The sequence below is a fragment of the Schistocerca serialis genome, chromosome 3 (assembly GCF_023864345.2).
Source record: "Schistocerca serialis cubense isolate TAMUIC-IGC-003099 chromosome 3, iqSchSeri2.2, whole genome shotgun sequence".
Lineage (NCBI taxonomy): Eukaryota > Metazoa > Arthropoda > Insecta > Orthoptera > Acrididae > Schistocerca > Schistocerca serialis.
The window spans coordinates 840,769,600-840,791,800 of record NC_064640.1 but is presented as its reverse complement, the minus strand read 5'-3'; the positions used below and the strand labels follow the sequence as shown (position 1 = coordinate 840,791,800).

Genomic DNA, 22,201 nt, shown 5'->3' with positions numbered 1-22,201 from the left:
GTTCAGGAGGGTAATACGGAACTCCGTGCTGGATCCCAACGGCCTCGTATCACTAGCACTCGAGATGACAGGCATCTTATCCGCACGGCTGTAACGGACCGTGCAGCCACGTCTCGATCCCTGAGTCAACAGATAGGGACGTTTGTAAGACAACAACCATCTACACGAACAGTTCGACAACGTTTGCAGCAGCATGGACTATCAGCTCGGAGACCATAGCTGCGGTTACCCTTGAAGCTGCATCACAGACAGAGCGCCTCCGATGGTGTACTCAACGACGAACCTGGGTGCACGAATGGCAAAACGTCATTTTTTCGGATGAATCCAAGTTCTGATTACAGCATCATGATGGTCGCATCCGTGTTTATCGACATCGCGGTGAACACACATTGGAAGCGTGTATTCGTCCTCGCCATACTGGCGTATCACCCGGCGTGATGGTATGGGGTGCCATTGGTTACACGTCTCGGTCACCTCTTGTTCGCATTGACGGCACTTTGAACAGTGGACGTTACATTTCAGATGTGTTACGACCCGTGGCTCTACCCTTCATTCGATCCCTGCGAAACCCTACATTTTAGCAGGATAATGCACGACCGCATGTTACAGGTCCTGTACGGGCCTTTCTGGATACAGAAAATGTTTGACTGCTGCCTTGGCCAGCACATTCTCCAGATCTCTCACCAATTGAAAAGTCTGGTCAATGGTGGCCGAGCAACTGGGTCGTCACAATACGCCAGTCACTACTCTTGATGAACTGTGGTATCGTGTTGAAGCCGAATGGGCAGCTGTACCTGTACACGCTATCCAAGCTCTGTTTGACTCAATGCCCAGGCGTATCAAGGCCGTTATTACGGCCGTTATTTCTCTGGATCTATGCACCCAAATCGCGTGAAAATGTAATATCATGTCACTTCTACTATAATTTATTTGTCCAATGAATACCCGTTATCATCTGCATTTCTTCTTGGTGTAGCAATTTCAATGACCAGTAGTGTATATCCCAGTAAGTTAATACGTAATTTATTTAATAGTGATGGGAACTGCTGCAGATGTTTTCACCAAATTAAGAAAAGTGGTGTCCACATTAAGTCCACTACATACAATCTTTCTCAATCTTGATGGTTTCGATAGTTTGCTGGTTTGGACAAAACAGCTGTTCAGCTAAAGTAACATTCCAGAATTTCACAGCAAACTTACTTCGATGGTACAGATCGGAAGATCCAGAGATCAGCCCTAGATGTCTTACATTTCTTTTATGAATACTTTAGTGGCATTTTATATCCGCACACTAACATTCCTACGCCTTAGAGCAGTGCCGGCCACGACGCGGCGTGCCGAACTTCATTCCTGCAGTGTCTGCGGGCTGCAGAGGCTCAGCCTGCAACTTGAACATTCCTTCCCGGAAATACCTGGCATTGCGGGACATTTTATTTAGCACTGCGGTGTGGCAATTTCCGGTCAGCACAATTGTCCGAGCTTGGCAGATTCTTGCTGTCAGCGCTGTTTAATCTTCACTATTTGTTTGTGGTATGAAGGATGTTCACAGGTCCAGTGGCTGTTTGCACAAAAAGAGGCAGTCTCGCGACCTATCGTCGCAATCCTTTAAAATGAATGGGAATGACAGAAGAGAGGGATGAGAATTCTCAATTCGCATTCAGAAAGAATTTAATGGTTTAGTCGACAATGAAAGAGCAAAAAATTACAACTATCGGCAGACGAGATTCGTTGTTCTGTACGTCAAGAAGCACTTTGTGCTAAATTTGCAGCCCGGAGCACGTGAAGAACTTGGTGCTACAAATAGTAAAGTTTATGAAGTCCCCGCATTATTCCGTCGTCAATTCCACAGTTTCAATGGAACAGAAAGGAGAATATGGAGACTTCACATATTACTGCAAAGTACTTTGGTTACGTCAAGGAGCATGCCTGTTACGATTTTTCGGTTTAAAACTCTCTATTGTTGAATTTATGACGGAAAAACGAGTACAGGAATGTAAATTGGAACATCCGGAATAGATTGCAGACTTCCCATTTTAATTGGACTTAACCGCACACTACCCACAGTAAGACACTGCAGGGTGACTTATTTCTAATTTGATGAGAATGCATTTAAAAAGAAAATCGCGTTATGCATGGGGACACATTCTGACAAAGACAGTCCAGTTCCCTAAGCTCACTGGCGTTAAAGAAAATGCGAGGTCTGAAGAATTCATTGTGGCCTTGAAAGAATGACAAGGATAGTTTTATAATGATTTTAAGGTCACTGTCAATCTCACATCTGCTTCTGAGCTGTTTTCGAGACTGTTTGCCATTTCAGTTGAAAGCGCCCCTGGGCATTTGCAGACGTAACTGATTCACCTTCAAGGTAATTCCAGTTTTAATGATAATTTTTTTTTTTTACGTTAAAACTGCCCATGACACCTATATTGCTTTGAACACGTAGAGCTTCCAGATCTCCAGAACGACACTGCAAAAGTGTTACAATGTTCCAATCGACATATTTGTGTAAAAGACCTTTTTTCCAACTATGAAACTAAATAAGTCCCGATTAAGTGGCAATTTGGGTGCGAAACTCTGTGAAATTGTCTGCATATCCATACGCCGACAATTTGTACTAGCTCAAAATTATGTTAGGTCCTCCATGGGGCAAACAAAATTAAATAGACCTAAAAATTTATTTTGTTTGTCACCTGTGTTTTGTACGTAGTGCGACGTAGTATGTTGCCATTTAAACGCGGCCTTTCGCTGTTTTCTCCTCTTTCTCCTTCTCGCTCTGAGATGGCATACCGTGGCGGTGGCGGAAATGTGAAGCGACGTTGAGGGCTTTGGCAATGATGCCCGGGCATGCCCAACAAGCTGAAAGATTGGCCATACCTGCTTTACAGAACCGAATCCGGGTGTCGGTGTAGTATAGATTTCGAGGGTGAATGGGTCCTCTGCGAGCAGAGTCCAGTATTTTAAGCTGTGCTGTCACTAATGTAGTTATTATTTTAGTCTGCAAGCAGCTGAACGATCACAGCTGAAACGTTCGCCAATTTCACACACGAATAAAATTTCTTGAATTTGTCCACAGAAAGAAACTTCATTTAAGAGTCGTTCAAGTCTCTTGGCATGGCTTTCGGCGCGATCCTGATCTTACAACTAGCTGTGCACACCCTTTAAGTCTCCTGAACAAGTCATAACGCTGAGATTAAAATACTTGTGGATATTTAGCCTGTCACAGATGATAGCCATATTACACAGAAAATACACTACTGGCCATTAAAATTTCTACACCAAGAAGCAATGCAGATAATAAACGGGTATTCATTGCACAAATACATTCTACTAGAACTGACATGTGATTACATTTTCACGCAATTCGAGTGCATAGATCCTGAAAAATCAGTACCCAGAACCACCTCTGGCCGTAATAAAGGCCTTGATACGCCTGGGCATTGAGTCAAACAGAACTTGGATAGCGTGTAAAGGTACGGCTGCCCATGCGGCTTCAACACGATACCACAGTTCATCAAGAGTAGTGACTGGCGTATTGTGACGAGCCAGTTGCTCGGCCACCATTGGCCAGATGTTTTCAGTTGGTGAGAGATCTGGAGAATTCCTGACCAGGGCAGCAGTCGAACATTTTCTGTATGGACAAAGGCCCGTCCAGGACCTGCAACATGCAGTCGTGCGTTATCCTGCTGAAATGTAGGGTTTCGCAGGGATCGAATGAAGGGTAGAGCCACGGGTCGTAACACATATAAAATGTAACGTCCACTGTTCAAAGTGCCGTCAATGCGAACAAGAGGTGACCGAGACGTGTAACCAATGGCACTCCATACCATCACACCGGGTGATACGCCAGTATTGCGATGACGAATACACGCTTCCAACGTGCGTTCACCGCGATGTCGCCAAACACGGATGCAACCATCATGATGCTGTAAATAGAACCTGGATTCATCCGAAAAAATTAATTTTTGCCATTCGTGCACCCAGGTTCGTCGTTGAGTACACCATCGCAGGCGCTCCTGACTGTGATATACCGTCAAGGGTAACCGCAGCCATGGTCTCCGAGCTGATAGTCCATGCTGCTGAAAACGACGTCGAACTGTTCATGCAGATGGTGGTTGTCTTGCAAGCGTCCCTATGTGTTGACTCAGGGATCGAGACGTGGCTGCACAATCCGTTACAGCCATGCGGATAAGATGCCTGTCATCTCAAGTGCTAGTGATACGAGGCCGTTGGGATCCAGCACGGCGTTCCGTATTACCCTCTTGAACCCACCGATTCCATATTCTGCTAACAGTCACTGGATCTCGACCAACGCGAGCAGCAGTGTTGCGATACGATAAACCGCAACCTCGATAGGCTACAATCCGACCTTTATCAAGGTCGGAAGCGTGATGGTACGCATTTCTCCTCCTTACACGAGGCATCACAACATCGTTTCACCAGGCAAAGCCGATCAACTGCTGTTTGTGTATGAGAAATCGGTTGGAAACTTTCATCATGTCAGCACGTTGTAGGTGTCGCCACTGGCGCCAACCTTGTGTGAATGCTCTGAAAAGCTTATCATTTGCATATCACAGCATCATCCTCCGGTCGGTTAAATTTCTCGTCTGTAGCACGTCATCTTCGTGGTGTTGCAATTTTAATGGCCAGTAGTGTATTAGACTTGTCATTCGGAGAAAAGGTCAGCAGCTGGCAAACAGTAACTGCCTCCACTAGTATGGCACAATCAGGTAATTGGTCTGACATACCATCAGGTCTCTTTCGAAGGGATTTAGACAGCCGAATAGAAATATCTCACAATAATCTTCAGTCGACGCTGATAGTTGGTTCCACTCAGACAATTCCACAGTCTGAACCTACGCTGACCTCTCATGACCTCATTGCATTTCTGAAAATGAATAATGGATGAATGCATAAGTAGTGGCACAATGGATGTACAAGAACTAACAGCGATGCAAAGACGGTAAAGCCGTACAGGCGCATGCTCCATCCACCTGTGGTTCCACCCATGACTATCCACAACACCCTTCCAGAGGCCATTGCAGACAAGGCAGTGGAGCCATAGGTCCAGCAGCTATAAAGATACCAACTGGACATTAACGCGACACTTTACCCGAAGATGATGAGTAAAAAATTTGTTGAAAAATTGCTGCAAAACGACGCTGTGACTTGAGTGATAACCTAAGAAGACATTATTATCAAAATTCTTCGAGAAAGCCTGCATTCCCATACAGTTGTTATATTATACTAAAAAATTCTCTGGTGATCAGACAAGGATTTCCGCCAAAACTACCAAATGGGCTACCTAGATACATATAGCCACTGCTTGCGACTGTTTAATATACGTAGACAAAAGGTTCATTATTCTCCTTATGTAAACAAACTGGGCACTTAACCTTATGTAAAAAAAAACAATCACTTGGGCTCGTTTTGTTTATTTAGGGTGCACTTAATGGACCATAACGGTCACTTTAAATAATATAATTTATGGCTCAAGATGGCTACCAAGCACTCTTTGATTACCCAGGTGTCCGATTACTTTTAGCCAGTGAAATAATGCGCTTGATTAGTGGCTAGTGAATGTAGTGTTTCAACATTTGAGTTACGACAACAGGGATGTGAAATTACTGAGAGATAGGCTAGCCTCCCATTGCGTTATCTGCCAGCACAGCAGTAATGCATCGTGCAGGCGAGGCAATGACACCATTTTCGGGGTTTTCGTGGTGTTGTCCGAGAATGTGATCAGGAGTGGTGCACTGGAACAAGTGAACTGCTATCTGGTATAAATAATGCTCAGTTTTGAGCTGATTCATTCGTAGTCCAGCAGTACCTTCAGGTTCCTGGGCTATGCCAGGTAAGGAGACAATATGGAGACACCAGCCACAGTCTACTTCCTGCAGTAAGTACCTCCAGACTTGGCTCCACAGCGCAGCAAGCCTGCTGGTCCACTCTAGCAGCATCCAGGTCCTTGCCAAAAGGCAGCGGGTCACCACACAATCACAATAGCTGCCTTCAACAATGTGGTGGGTGCTACCTATGCCACTCACCTGGGCCACCAGACTTCGGTCCTCCATTCTCCATCCACACAATTACAATACGTGTGTCTGACTTCCTTAACACTACACTAGACCATCTTCTCTAGTACAGTAGAGAAATTTGCATTATTTAAATAGCAGGTAACTATAATCACCCCCAACACCAGGGACCTAGTCTCTGTCACAAATGGCACTCAATCATTTAAGATCGGGTATTCCGACACAGCAAACATGTCGTAACGTGAGGACCACTTTGCAGATAAACGATGATAACAGTTTTAACGGCAAGTACTCCATACCTCTTCCCCTTTCTCTCTAGACCAATCAGAAACGAGCTCACATGATACCATTCTCAGACAGGTAGCACTACCAGGTGCAATGAAGACACGTAATTAAGATGTGTAAAGAAAATATCTCTGCAGTATTATTAGTATATGTGAGATTACTACAACTTTTGTTTATTAACTACAACAAAATCCAAGTACGGTCGTTGCTATTAACGTAAATTCGATTGATACACAGAATTCCACAGACACGTGCTGAACAGCTAGCACATTGCAGTGTTTAAAAAAATTATAGTTGTGAAAACTTATCTGTGCATTAATAATGAGTATCCTTCAAACACAGGCAGGGTGCTGAAACTGACATATCCCACACTACATACTAACCACACTGGGTAAACTGGGAATAAATATAGTGACTAGATGTTTTGGCGGCGAGAATGCACGTTGGCGGTGGATGGTCTAATCTGTCGTCAGCAATGATACTGCTTCATACGGGTATCTCTTTGCTACGGCTCTGTGCAGCAGGATAGTCTGGGCTGAATAATCGTCAAGGTCATCCAGATAGCCATATCTGCCTGTCTGTGAACTCCTGTGGCCGTCCTTTGTTCAACATTTTTATTGCCATACGTTACTATAATTTAAACAAACACCTACTCCCTTGCCATAAAGTGGCCTAGGTGTCTTTAGAGGGAACTTACTTCATTCGTACACCATCACGCATACAGAAAAAGGAAACGCATCCACCCTACCCCTGGCTCTGGGGAATCCACGTAAAATAGTATAATTACAGCCACATTTAGACGGTATGACCAAATACTGCAGTCATCATGAGCCTTTACCCAGATGTTAGATACAAATCATTAGCTGAACTGTGTTCGACGTGTGCAAAGTATCATCTATCTGTCTATAATTTTGATTATATAATATGGAAGTCGATTACGCAAAATTGAGCTGCGGGAGTGTGCTGGTCTAAAGAGGTAATGTATTCAGAGTCGTTTACTACTACCAAGGCGCATAAGTGCTGGACTGAGCTTGGGAGCTGCATCTCTCGTTTATTATAGACATTATAACTGATATTTTATTAAATATACACCGCTAAGTACGCGTTTTTGGTGTGCTGAGGAGCACTCTGCATGTTGCTCATTGTTGCTGGACCCTGTGCACCAAACCCATGACTCTGGGATATCCATATCACAACTCACGAAATATAGTGCACATTCAATAATGTTTCGAACATCATGTGGCTGGAAGCATTGTCATATTGACCTATACATGATGGTTTCTTGTTACTAGAGTGAATAATCATCGTTAGCAAAAAAATCGTTGTTGGTGGTGACATTGCATTGCCAAGACTCATTTAAGTGTTTATCCTACACTTTTATGAACAGTAAAGCACACTGACATGAGGTCTAAATCGATATCTTCCAGAGCATTAAAGGTAAATGCTTTTGACTTGTGTGGTTGTGCACACATTCCATATAAACAGAGTCAAGAACTGAAACTTCCTGGCAGATTAAAACTGTGTGCCAGTGGTAGAGCACTTGACCGCAAAAGGCAAAGGTCCCGAGAGCGAATCTCGGTCCGGCACACAGTTTTAATCTGCCAGAAAGTTTCATATCAGCGCACACTCCGCTGCAGAGTAAAAATCTCATTCTAGAGTAAAGAACTGGTTATAATGCTATGCTCTCTATTTCTACAGTTTTAATTATTTAACTTACATGAGTCATTCTGACACTTCTACTGTGGACTGTATGTAGGTTGGATGACTAACTATTCGTAAGCAAATCAGTGTGCGCTACATTACCTTCTCAGTGGCTTTTTTGATAGTGTTGAAAATGTGGAAGATTCTACTGACCATAAATATGAGAATGCACAGAGAAACTATACATGTCTAGAGGGTCTAACTGTCTTGCTGAAGCCGCGCGAAGTGGCCGCATGGTTTGAGGCGCCATTCACGAATTGCGCGGCCCCTTCGGAGGTTACAGTCCTCCCTCGTGTGTGTGTGTGTGTGTGTGTGTGTGTGTGTGTGTGTGTGTGTGTGTGTGTGTGTGTGTTGTCCTAAGCGTAAGTTAGTTTAAGTAGTGTGTAAGTCTAGGAACCGATGACCTCAGCAGTTTGGTCCCTAAGGAATTCACACACATTTGAACATTTTGTCTTGTTGACAGAGATATAGAAACATATTATACCTTTCTTGTACGTAAAGCAGGCAATGCGCTTTGGGAAGACTTACTAAAATTATGGTATATGTAGTTCTAATATCGTTCTGCAATTTGTCTCTGGAGGAGTAATACTAGCTCAGATGTTGTTGATCATGACGTCTTTTCCGGATACAGCTCCTAAAATTCGAATACAAAAGTGTTTTATTTTTCAGCTGGATGTGGAAGACGTCTTGTTAGTGGATTATTCGATAATGATAGGATGCAATACATCGATACTCTACTTTTAAAAGACCAGTCATGAGCTATAATGATTTGCCAATGGCGGAAGGATGTGGCTGCCTATTCATTAATCGTTTCGTCAGAAAAGTTGGCTGTGGCGGAAGTATGGTTTTTATTTGCAGCTACTATGGTTATCAGATGCACAATCCTTCCAGAAGTTTTTGTTAGGATGTTAATAATCCGTAAAAAATATCTAATGACAGTAATTCTGGTAACACAAAGGCGAGAGTCCTGTTTGTATTGTTGGTAACAATATAGACGATATTATACCTTCCCGATACGTAAAGGAGGAATTGTTTGTCGAGCAGACTTTACCTATTAAAGTTTTCGTACTTGTATATGTATCTATAAGACTGATTTGCAGTTTCTTTCGTACTTGTAAATATAACTATAAGATTGATCTGCAATTTCTCTACTGCGGGAGTAATACTAGATTAGATGTTACTGATCATGACGTCTTTTTAATGTTGCCGAACACATTTTATATTTTTAACTGGATGTGTACATGTTGTAGAAGACCGCAGTTTTAACGAATTATTTAGAAATGGCAGGATATAATACCTTGATACTGTGCTTAAATACATCAGGATATATAATGGTTTATAAAACTATTCGCTGTATGCCTACAATTTTAATGTGGAAATCGATCACACAAAAACAGTGACACTGGCAGCTGTTTTGTAGGCAATGTTATGGCTGAATTTAGAGTTACTCCACCAGATAATTGATAGTATCTCACCTGCCCAAATTACTTCCTATAGAACTGCTATACAAGAACATCCTAAGAACTGACAATATGGAATTATATGAAAACAATTTCTGACTGTCTCATGTCATTTGAGATTCTCGAACAATGTTAACATGAATTGGAAGTAAAATTACACGTTTCTAAAATGTTTTGTGAAAAAACTAACGATACCAATGAATGATGCCAATGATACCAGTGACACCAATGAAAGAAAATTGACTAATGTAGCACAAGGAACGTACCTTTTTTTAAGATGATCCTGGAGGTCGCCTCTTGAGAGCACTTTATCACAAACATCTGTGTTGGGACACTTGACGGATAACTTTTCTAACAATCTGAAAGAAAGAAAACACATCTTCATAAATATGTTACTAAGTTCATCTACGTATTACATTAAATATACAGGGGGACACAGAGGAAATGGTAAATATTCAGCAAAGATCGTTCGAAGCAAGCAAGTCTAGTAAACACGGTGTCTAAAATGCATACCGTAACAGCTATGGGAACTTCATCTTAGATACTGTGAAACAAATCTCTTCTACTGCAAGCTCTTTGCTTTCCATATTTTGAGGGCATACAGTACGGAGAAAAACAAGATAAAACTGTATAATAAACATGGGGGGTTGTGCTGGCGGTGGAGCAGGGGAGGGGCAGGCGGGAGGCGGGTTGGCGTGGGGAATAGTGGAGGAGGGGCTGGTGCGGTGGAGGGGGGGGGGGGCGAGAATAAGGGATTGATGACAGTCGTTGTTTGGTCTCCCTAAACACGTACTCAGCACCAACATCTTAAGGTAAGTATTTTAGCGCCCGCGCTTACTGGACATTTTTTTCTTTGTTTTGGTCCATATAACCAACTCTCAAAATATGGACAGCACAGAGCTTACAGTAGAAACGAATTTTTTCTCAGTATCGAAGATGACGTAGTGCTCATAGCTCTGAAGTTACGCATCTTAGAGCTCATGTTTACTATACTTTTTTGCTTCGGATGAGCGTTCCTGTCATACCCTGAATATTGACCTTTCCTCGTGGAACACACACTATAAAGTGTGTGATACAACTGACAACGTCCGTGGGAGAATGATAAGTAAAACACAGATGTACTGCGCAGAAATACGCTGAGAGGGCCGATGATGTTCAACTACACACCTGACAATGAATCACAATCATAAAATATTTATGAATATGTATCTAGAGTGGCCTAGGTCGAACAGCCAACACGGATTTTCAGTTGCCCAATAATGCATGTTACGCAAATTAACATTTCCATGGGTCGTGAACGTAGCCTCGCCAGTAAATAAAATCAAATTAATATATGTCTCATCCCTCTGAATCTGAAGATGAGCCCATCGGTAGAATTCAATGCGCATATCGACTTGTTCTTCGAAGGAATACATCATTCACATTCGGTTGATTCGACGATACTAGGCTTTCCGTTCCTATTAGTGCTGTATTGCGAAACCATTGAATGGTGTTAACATATCAATGGCATGTTAGAGGGATATGCCATATCCGTCGAATATTTACTATTTGCACGATATACGAGAGAGAATTGTCAGAGCATGTGCTTCGATAAGTGCTGATGTCATAAGGAATACCACTCAATCCATGATAAGAAGATTGCAGCACTGCACTGATACCAACGGTCATCACTTCGAATGACTTCTGTAAATGGACGTTCATGCCACCTTTTTTACCTTCGTTGACCTTCAAAGACCTTAGTGTTACACATCATTGGATTCGTCTCGATAGCCGCTATCAAAAAATAAGTATCAAACTATAGCACCCCATTTAAAAAAAAAACAAAGTTGACCCTCATACCTCTAACGCGACACCACCTAGCAAAAAGAAACTGACATATTATGGCCCCCATTGTCCCATGCAACATTTGTCTCATAAACTTTTCAGCTATTATCACACTTTCGGAGTTATTCTTGGTAGCAATAGTTAGTGACTCACCCTTTATAAGAGTATTTATAGCGAATAAAGATGCCACACAGATTCGAAGAATTCTAAGGAGTGCTCATTAAAGACCGAAAGAGGTACCCTACATCATCTACATCATCTACATCATCATCATCATCATCATCATCATCCTTCGAGCAATTCCTCAGAACTGTTCGTCAGTCTACTGACGATTTTATGTATCGAAGTAGCACTTTCTGCCACTGAAGCACACCAAACCGTACTAAAAACGACGCGTTTTTGAGAGATTTTTAATGTGGTGTATCACTGAAATCGCACATTTTTGTAATAAGCGAAAACCACGAAATATAGCACGCTAGTTTCGGAAGTACTAAAATCGAGATGGCGGTTTCTCGATTTGCTTCTATCAGCCAATCGTAGCACAGACACGTGGTCTCATCAGCGAATCATAGCATCGAGGAGGGTACAGGACATGTCATCTAGTCAGCCAATCACAAAATCTCTTTTCCGTCGTTCTAACAGGCAAATGCCTCGAAAAATATTACGCGTACTATGTGGAAACTGACACAGTCTGTGATAGTTATGAAACTAACACTGCCAAATCAATAGTAACACGGCCGAGCCCGCTTTGAAGCGGGACTCAGACCCCAAGAAAAAGAGTACGTTTGCTCACTCTATAAATACACTCCTGGAAATGGAAAAAAGAACACATTGACACCCGTGTGTCAGACCCACCATACTTGCTCCGGACACTGCGAGAGGGCTGTACAAGCAATGATCACACGCACGGCACAGCGGACACACCAGGAACCGCGGCGTTGGCCGTCGAATGGCGCTAGCTGCGCAGCATTTGTGCACCGCCGCCGTCAGTGTCAGCCAGTTTGCCGTGGCATATGGAGCTCCATCGCAGTCTTTAACACTGGTAGCATGCCGCGACAGCGTGGACGTGAACCGTATGTGCAGTAGACGGACTTTGAACGAGGGCGTATAGTGGGCATGCGGGAGGCCGCGTGGACGTACCGCCGAATTGCTCAACACGTGGGGCGTGAGGTCTCCACAGTACATCGATGTTGTCGCCAGTGGTCGGCGGAAGATGCACGTGCCCGTCGACCTGGGACCGGACCGCAGCGACGCACGGATGCACGCCAAGACCGTAGGATCCTACGCAGTGCCGTAGGGGACCGCACCGCCACTTCCCAGCAAATTAGGGACACTGTTGCTCCTGGGGTATCGGCGAGGACCATTCGCAACCGTCTCCATGAAGCTGGGCTACGGTCCCGCACACCGTTAGGCCGTCTTCCGCTCACGCCCCAACATCGTGCAGCCCGCCTCCAGTGGTGTCGCGACAGGCGTGAATGGAGGGACGAATGGAGACGTGTCGTCTTCAGCGATGAGAGTCGCTTCTGCCTTGGTGCCAATGATGGTCGTATGCGTGTTTGGCGCCGTGCAGGTGAGCGCCACAATCAGGACTGCATACGACCGAGGCACACAGGGCCAACACCCGGCATCATGGTGTGGGGAGCGATCTCCTACACTGGCCGTACACCACTGGTGATCGTCGAGGGTACACTGAATAGTGCACGGTACATCCAAACCGTCATCGAACCCATCGTTCTACCATTCCTAGACCGGCAAGGGAACTTGCTGTTCCAACAGGACAATGCACGTCCGCATGTATCCCGTGCCACCCAACGTGCTCTAGAAGGTGTAAGTCAACTACCCTGGCCAGCAAGATCTCCGGATCTGTCCCCCATTGAGCATGTTTGGGACTGGATGAAGCGTCGTCTCACACGGTCTGCACGTCCAGCACGAACGCTGGTCCAACTGAGGCGCCAGGTGGAAATGGCATGGCAAGCCGTTCCACAGGACTACATCCAGCATCTCTACGATCGTCTCCATGGGAGAATAGCAGCCTGCATTGCTGCGAAAGGTGGATATACACTGTACTAGTGCCGACATTGTGCATGCTCTGTTGCCTGTGTCTATGTGCCTGTGGTTCTGTCAGTATGATCATGTGATGTATCAGACCACAGGAATGTGTCAATAAAGTTTCCCCTTCCTGGGACAATGAATTCACGGTGTTCTTATTTCAATTTCCAGGAGTGTATTTTGAAGGAGGACAAAGACTTAGTGGCTAATAAGTGTGTGGAAAGTCAAAACTATAGAACACGAAGACAGAGAGGAGTTAAAAAACGACTATACGTCAATCCCTATTGACATAATAGAAGACAGCTAAAAGCAGGCATGTGGAGAAAGGTCTAAAAAAGACACCATACTGAAACGGAGGTCAGAGACTACAAATTAAATGAATTGATAATTAAATCAAGACCCTAAGCTGCCGACAAGCGTTGGTATACATCAACAGGGATAGTTGAAAATGTATGTCCCGACGGGGACACGAACTCGGGATCTCCTACTTACATGGCAGACGCTCTATCCACTGAGCCACCGACCGCACAGAGGATAGTGCGACGGCAGGGATTTATTCCTTGCATGCTCCCCGTGAGACCCACATTCCCAACTTAATGTCCACACACTACATTCGTAGTGCCCCTGCCCATTGCAGTCATTACTCGCGGCAAACAATCTTACCGAGTCTCGTAACAGTTCGGGCAATGCGTGTGCATCCGCACAGAAGGAGGTCAATGGCCAGTTAGCCTTAACTGTGACATGTGACATGTCCTAAAGAACGGATACCATCTTCATATAAAAATTAAATGGCCGTCGCCATATTCCTTTGGTGGATAAGAAGTAAAATGCGGTCGACATCCCGTGCGTCATTACCTAAAATGGCCGATAACTCACAGTAAACCCTAGCGGGAACGTAAACGGTTAAAAAATGGGCATTACATCAGGAAGTGGCGGACAGTTAAAACTTGGGAGCAATGTGTACAAAGTTGTGGGATAGCGCCACTCATCAAATGACGATGGCTAAAAACACAGTACCCAATACGCAGCCTAGTTAAAAATGACCTCCTCCCAGGAGGAGGACCGAGAGGGGATCGTCCAAGCCGCTGGGAGAGTCTTAATAATCCTCAGATTATTCCTGTCAAGGAAGGGCCATTGCCGATCCAAAGGGACACCACCTCCTGACAGACGGTTACACAGAGATCAGCGAAGGAACAGAGGAACTCGCGGACTCAGGTACGAGGACTGCAGGCTTGGCAGCAGCGTCAGAAGCCAGGTTTCCTGGCAGAATAGCATGACCAGGAACCCACAAAAACATCACACTGGCTCCACCAAGAGTGAGCAAGTGACAGTTTTCCTAGACCCACTGCACTATGTGTTGCGTAGTGTACAGCGCACATAAACTTTGAAGGGCGCTGAGTGAGTCTGAGCAGAGGATACAATTGAAAGGGCTGCGTCGCCGTATGTACTACATGGCCTGATACAGGGCGAAGAGCTCGGCTGTAAATACTGAGCAGTTTGCCGGAAGATGATATCGAAAGACATGGGTGCCAATGACGAAGGCACACCCGACCCCATTGTCAGTCCGAGAGCCATCAGCGTATACAAAGGTACTATTGCGAAGTTCCATGCGAAGGTCTTGACACTGAAAGCGATAGACCGAGGCTGGAGTAGTGTCCTTAGGTAGCGAATGAAGGCCAAAGTTAATGGGGCGTTTCATGAAGCCAAGGTGGTGAAGGGTTCCCACTTACTGGGAAAGTTGCAGGTAGTGTGAAGTTAAACCACCGTAGCAAGTGCCAAAAGTGGACTTCAGGACGTAAACGAGAAGATGGCCGTGACCCATATTGGCGATCAAAGGAATCATCGAAGGAGGAGGCCACGCATGGCAGACAAACGGCACGCATACCTGGTGAGGAGAAAGTCACGACAGTAGGACAGTGGCAGTTCAGCAGCTTCAGCATACAGACTCTCAACCACGTTAGTGTAATGGGCGCACATGGCCAAACGGATACCACGATGGTGGATAGTGTTGAGACGACGAAAGAGGGATGGATGTGCAGACGCATAAACAAAGCACCCATAGTCGAGTTTCGAATGGACAAGGGACCGGTATAAAGGGAGGAGGGTGGTTCGATCAGCACCCCAGGAAGTACCACTGACAATGTGTAGGACATTCAGGAACCGAGTACAGTGGGCTGCCAGGTACGACACATGGGATGACCAAGAGTGTTTCCTATCGAGCATAACCACAAGAATTTCGTAGTTTCAACGAACGAAAGGCCAACAGGCCCAACATGTAGAGATGGTGGGAAAAACCATTTGCGCCGCCAGAAATTTATACAGACGGTTTTGTCGGTGGAAAAGCGAAAGCCGTTGTCGATGCTCCAGGAGTAAATACTATCAAGACAGCGCTGAATGCGCCGCTCAGTGAGACAGGTCCGTGGACAACTGCAACAGATGGCAAAATCGTCAACAAAAAGGGAGTCGGAGATGCCCGGCGGGAGACAGGCCATCATAGGGTTAACGGCGATAACAAACAGGACGACGCTCAGGACGGAACCCCGAGGCACACTGGCTTCCTGGATAAATGTGTCCGACAAGATAGAGCCCACACGCACCTTGGAAACCCGGTCTTTTAAAAATGCCTGAAGGAAAGAGGGCAGACGCCCACGGAAGCTCCACGTGTAAATAGTACGGAGGATACCAGTTCGCCAGCAGGTGTCGTAGGCCTTCTCCAAAGCGAAAAACACGACCACAGTCTGGGAGTTCCACAGAAAACCATTCATGACATGGGTAGACAAAGTAACGCGATGGTCAACTGCATAACGCCGCGCTCTAAATCCACACTGGGCATTCGCTAGTAAATTGCGAGACTCAGGCCACCACACCAGCCGGACATGGATCTTATGTTCCATCACCTTGCAAACGCAGCTGGTAAGAGAGATGGGGCAGTAGCTAGTAGGAAAGTTTTTGTCCTTACCGGGCTTAGCTATGGGAATGACGGTGGCTTCACGCCAGCGTCCGGGAAATAAGCCCTCTGCCGAGATGCGGTTGTTCGTGTTAAGCAGAAAGTGCTTTCCCGCAAGAGAAAGGTGCTGCAGCACTTGAATGTGGACGGCGTCTGACCCTGTGGCGGAGGATCGGGATGAACTGGGAGCACGATCTAGCTCACTCATAGTAAAGGCGGCATTGTAGCATTCACGATTCAAAGAAGAGATGGATATCGCCCGAGCCGCCTCTGCTCGTTTCCGAATGAAGAAGCAAGGGTGATAGTGGGAAGAACTCGAAACTTCCGCAAAATGGCGGCCCAAGGTGTTGGAGATAGCAATAGGGTCCACGATGACATAGTCAGCTACTGTCAGGCCGGAAATTGGGGAATGTATCTTGGTCCCAGAGAGCCGTCGAAGCCGCGCGGTGTAAGGCGCCTTGTCACGGTCCGCGCGGCTGCCCCTGTTGGGGGTTCGAGTCCTCCCTCGGGAATGCGTGTGTGTGTTGTCCTTAGCGTAAGTAAGTTTAACTTAGATTAAGTAGTGTTTAAGTTTAGGGCAGATGACCTCAGCAGTTTGGTCCTGTAAGGCCTTACCACAAAATAAAATCAATCAAGAGCCGTCGGAGGTTGGCCCATACGACAAACGAAGGTGTGGAACTGTTAAAAGAACTAACGAATGAAATGCAGCAAGCTATTTTGCTATCCTGAAGAAGGCGACGACGCTTTTCACGCATCTGTTTATAATGAATGCAGTTTGCCATCGAAGGATGGCGGTTAAAACGCGGAGAGCACGTCTCCGTGCGCGAATTGCGTCGCGGCGTGTCTCGGTCCACCAAGGGACAGGCACACGACGTGATAATGAGTAAGTGCGGGGAATGGAACGTTCAAAATCAGTAAGGACAACGATTGTGAGATAGTCCACCTGGTCATCACAACTGCGGACATCTTGTTCTTCAAAGGTCGCCAGGGAGGAGTAAAGCTCCCAGTCAGCCTTAGGAAGCTGCCATTTGGGCGTGCACGCGGATGGGGTAGTAGGAGTCAGCAAACGGATAGCACACGGGAAATGGTCGCTCGAGTAGGTGTCAGAAAGGACGGACCACTTAAGACGAGGGGCAAGCTGGGCAGTGCACAAGGATAGGTCCAGCTGGGAATAGGTATTGAGGAGTCGGAAAGGAAAGTGTGTGCTCCACTGTTAAGGCAGAAGAGGTTAGGTTGGTTAAGAAGCTCAGCCAAGAGGGCACCTCTCTGACAGGTCCTGGGAGAACCCCAAAGGGGATGACGTGCATTAAAGTCCCCGAGTAGCAAAAACGGGGGAGGTAGATGCCCAGTAAGCTGAAGGAAGTCAGCTCTGGTGACAGTGAATGACAGAGGGACATAAATCGTACAGAGGGAAAAAGTCATGTGGGGAAGGAAAAGGCGAACTGCAACAGCTTGAAAATTGGTAGTCAGGGAGGTGGGTTGACTATGAAAGTCATCCCGTACGAGCAGCATGAAGCCCCCATGAGATGGAATGCTGACCTAAGGGAGAAGGTGCAAACGAACCGGTAAGAAATGTAAAAGGTCAGAGCAGTCGTGAGGGCCCAATTTCGTTTCCTGAAGGCAGAGTACAAGGGGACGCTGCAATGCTAAAAACAACCGTAAATCCTCTTTGTGGGACCGAAGGCCGCGAACATTCCATTGGAGGAGTGTCATGGTGAGTAAGAGAGGTAGGGGCGTCACCTCGGCGGCTACCGAGTGACAGCCTGTGAAGAGTCACTACTACAGGGCACAGAAGCAGGAGGATCCTGCTCCATGGGGTCTGCAGAAGCATCAGCTTGCTTGTGCGGTCGGTCTGTGGAGTCCAACGCTGAAAAACGGTGGACTCCACAGAGTCCGGCCGGGCCACTATCATGTGGCGACACCATCGAAGAGGATCTTCGAGTTGGTGAAGGAGAAGACCATTTGCCTTGCCGGTTCTAGGTGCTTCAGTCCGGAACTGCGCTGTTGCTACAGTCGCAGGTTCGAATCCTGCCATGGGCATGGATGTGTGTGATGTCCTTAGGTTAGTTAGGTTTAAGTAGTTCTAAGTCTAGGGTACTGATGACCTCAGATGTTAAGTCCCATAGTGCTTAGAGTCATTTGAACCATTTGCATTTGGTGGACTTCTTTGAGCCTTTCCGGTTAAAGAAAGACTTGGATGTTGTTTGGCTGGAGGGATAGAGGAAGTCTTCACGGGACCACTCCTCCTGTCCTTTCTGGCCTACCGGCTGTGTAGCTGGTGGCTTCGCCCCTTGAGGCGAGAGTTTGACGGCTTGTTGCACAGCTGGACGAGGGGATGGCGATGATACCTTGACACTGGGCGATTTTACAACCTCAGAGCTGAATTGGAGGTCGCATGTCTGCAAGTCAATGTCCTTCGTGAAACGAGGGGTAACAAGAACACAACTATGGGTACCAGACGGGAGAACGCAGGGTTTGCAACTAGCCAACATCTTTCGAGTGACTGGGTAAGGCACTTTTCCTTCACCCAGCTCTCTTGAACAGAACGCACATCAAGATACGCAGGATAATCCCGCGAGTAGGAGGCACGGCCGCCATTGCAATTGATACAGTGCGGAGAAGGAGGTGGACAATCGCCTTCGTGCGCATCCCTACCACAGGTGACACATTTGGCTGGGTGTCAACAAGGCGTTGTAGTGGGGTTGAAACGATGAGACTGGAACCAGCGCATCAGGTTCGTAATGTACGGCCGGACTGTGATAATTTAATAGCATGCTTTGAGCCTGGACGGAAGCACCACTCTATCAAAGGTGGGAGAGTGCGGGTGGGCACTAAGGAGGAATCTACATTTTTCATTACACGATGGATGGCAGTGACACCCTTATCAGAGAGGTAAGATAGGATTTCGGCCTCAGTTAGACCGTCGAGCAGTCTGGTGTAAATTACACCACGGGAAGAAATCAAAGCTCTATGGGCCTCGACACAACCAGGATAACCGTGGAGAAGTGAGGCAGCAAGCAGTTGTCGTGCTTGAGACTTAGAAGTGGTCTCCAAAAGCAAAGTGCCATTCTGTAAACGAGAGCACGATTTCACACAGCCAGCAATTGCATCGACACCTTTCGGAATAATAAACGGATTTACTGTGGCGTAGGACTGACCGTCTTCAGTACGTGTGACGATGAGGAACTGTGGTGCAGCGGGAAGGGTCTTTGAATCATTAGCCTCATTACGTCTAAGTTTTGTAGACGTTGAGTGGGAAGATGATTGACAAACTGAGTGTAATTCCCCATGATTGCCAGCGTCTCTGTTTGCGCGCTCCTTCCAACTGGGGGCTCCCTTCACAAGGGGGCGCACCTACTTTAGGTGATTGTTCACATCTCACGTCACACCTCTCGAACACCTGACAGAGGGACCAAACGGCAATTTTGGAAGGTTACAGCTCAGGCAGTCACCCCTCCCCGGGCCTGACCTGTACCACGGGGTACATGTGAACCCTACATGTCGACACAGGGCTGGGAATTACACGTTACCCAGTCACATGTTACGCGTCGGACGTATGGGCCGGCCTCCACAAGCGCACAGGAAGGAAGAAGAAAAAAGAGGATCCTCAAACGCCGAATCGGAGAAATGAGAGGAGAAGGGAAACAAAGAAAGGAAAAGAGAGCAAAAAACAAAGGTGAGACTATTCGTACATCAGCGACAGAATGCAGAACATTATTAATAATACCCCAGAAATGTCCTCCAAGGGAGGAGAAAAAGAATAACAAAAGGATAGACGTACAGCACGGAAGGGAAAAAATGCTGCAAAGGTTGGGGCCCCGTGGTAGCCCAGCACGAACCCGCCAAAGAGTGGCGAGCCCCATGGGGGGAGGGCTGGAGGGAATTGATACCATGGATCATGCAGGGCTGTCCACAAATCCGTAAGAGTACGAGAGGGTGGAGATCTCTTCTGAACAGCACGTTGCTCAGTAATGTTCATTTCTGGGGAGTTTGATGGCCAGCGGAAGTGTGTAAACTCAGAAGTGTGTTCCTTAAGCCACTCTGTAGCAATTCTGGACATGTGGCGTGTCGCATTGACCAGCTGGAATTGCCCAAGTCTGTCAGGATGCACAATGGACATGAATGGATACACGTTATAAGACAAGATGCTTACATACGTGTCACCTGTCAGAGTCGTATCTAGACATATCAGGGGTCCCATATCACTACAACTGTACACGTCCCACACCGTTACAGAGCCTCCACCGGTTTGAACAGTCCCCTGCTGACATGCAGAGTCCATGGATTCATGAGGTTGTCTCCATACCGTCCATCCGGTCGATACAATTTGAAATGAGACTCGTCCGACCAAGCAACGTATTTCCAATCATCAACAGTCCAACGTCGCGGTGTTGACGGGCCAAGGCGAGGCGTAAAGCTTTGTGTCATGCAGTCATGAAGGGTACACACGTGGGTCTTAGGCTTCGAAAGCCCATATCGATGATGTTTCGTTGAATGGTCGCACGCTGACACTTGCTGATGGCTCAGCATTGAAATCTGCAGCAATTTGCAGAAGGGTTGCACTTCTGTCACGTTGAACGATTGTCTTCAGTCGTCGTTGGTCTCGTTCTTGCAGGATCTTTTTCCGGCCGAAGCGATGTCGGAGATTTGATGATTTAACGGATTCCTGATATTCCCAGTACATTCGTGAAATAGTCGTACGGGAAAATCCTCATTTCATCGCTACCTCGGAGGTGTTGTTCAAAAAATGGTTCAAATGGCTCTGTGCACTATGGACTTAACATCTGTGGGCATCAGTCCCCTAGAACTTAGAACTACTTAAACCTAACTAACCTAAGGACATCACACACATCCATGCCCGAGGCAGGATTCGAACCTGCGACCGTAGCGGTCACGCGGTCCCAGACTGAAGCGCCTAGAACCGCACGGCCACACCGGCCGGCAGGAGGTGGTGTATTCCATCGTTCGTGGCCGACTATAACACCACGTCAAACTCGGTTAAATCTTGATAACCTGCCATTGGGGCAGCAGTAACCGATCTAACAACTGCGCCAGACCTTTGTCGTCTTATATAGGCGTTGCCGACCGCAGCGCCGTTCAAATGGCTCTGAGCACTATGGGACTCAACTGCTGTGGTCATTAGTCCCCTAGAACTTAGAACTACTTAAACCTAACTAACCTAAGGACATCACACACATCCATGCCCGAGGCAGGATTCGAACCTGCGACCGTAGCAGTCGCACGGTTCCGGACTGCGCGCCTAGAACCGCGAGACCACCGCGGCCGGCGCAGCGCCGTATTCTGCCTGTTTACATATCTCTGTATTTGAATACACATGCCTATACCAGTTTCTTTGGCGCTTCCGTGTAACTGGCCAGCTTCTAGCATAACTTCAAGGAAGACGTAGTTGACCTAGAAGGTGACGAGAAGCCAACCTTATATTTTGGTCTGCCGTGATCTAATGCCTTAAAAGTACATTGTACTCTGCAGGATAACGATGAAGAGGTATGTAATTTCATTTCATGTCTTGCGAGGTTTGAGTGTTGATATAAATGTATTTTCAGTACCGAAAACCTCTGAAACAAGCTATCGGTGCCTGTATAGGCCAGAAAATTGACTTCAGTATGCGCACAAAACTGTAACGTTCATGACGTTTAAATACCGCACATCAAGGAAGCTAACCGACGAAAAGCAATTGTGTTCACCATACGGCCCGAAAGATGTGTGCTGAAGGTAACTTGCTAAGGTTATTACTGTAATTATGTGCTGATTAACTAATGGTATGATTCCAACTTTATTCTGAAAACATTAATTTGAACATATAGGTTTTCAGTGCATGTTCCCATTCACAACAGCCATATCCAGGACATCATAAAAAGACGAAATTTTATGTCTGGGCAGAT

General features: G+C 46.3%; 1 protein-coding gene across 3 annotated transcripts in view; it reads right to left on the bottom strand.

Moving 5' to 3' along the window:
- Positions 1-22,201, bottom strand: part of LOC126470904 (ligand of Numb protein X 2-like) — a 492,663-nt gene that overhangs the window by 292,631 nt on the left and 177,831 nt on the right. For all 3 annotated transcript variants that reach the window (XM_050098936.1, XM_050098935.1, XM_050098934.1), the window contains one exon: positions 9,745-9,837. In XM_050098936.1, the coding sequence (XP_049954893.1) occupies positions 9,745-9,837 (93 nt within the window). The remainder of the gene's footprint in view (positions 1-9,744; positions 9,838-22,201) is intronic.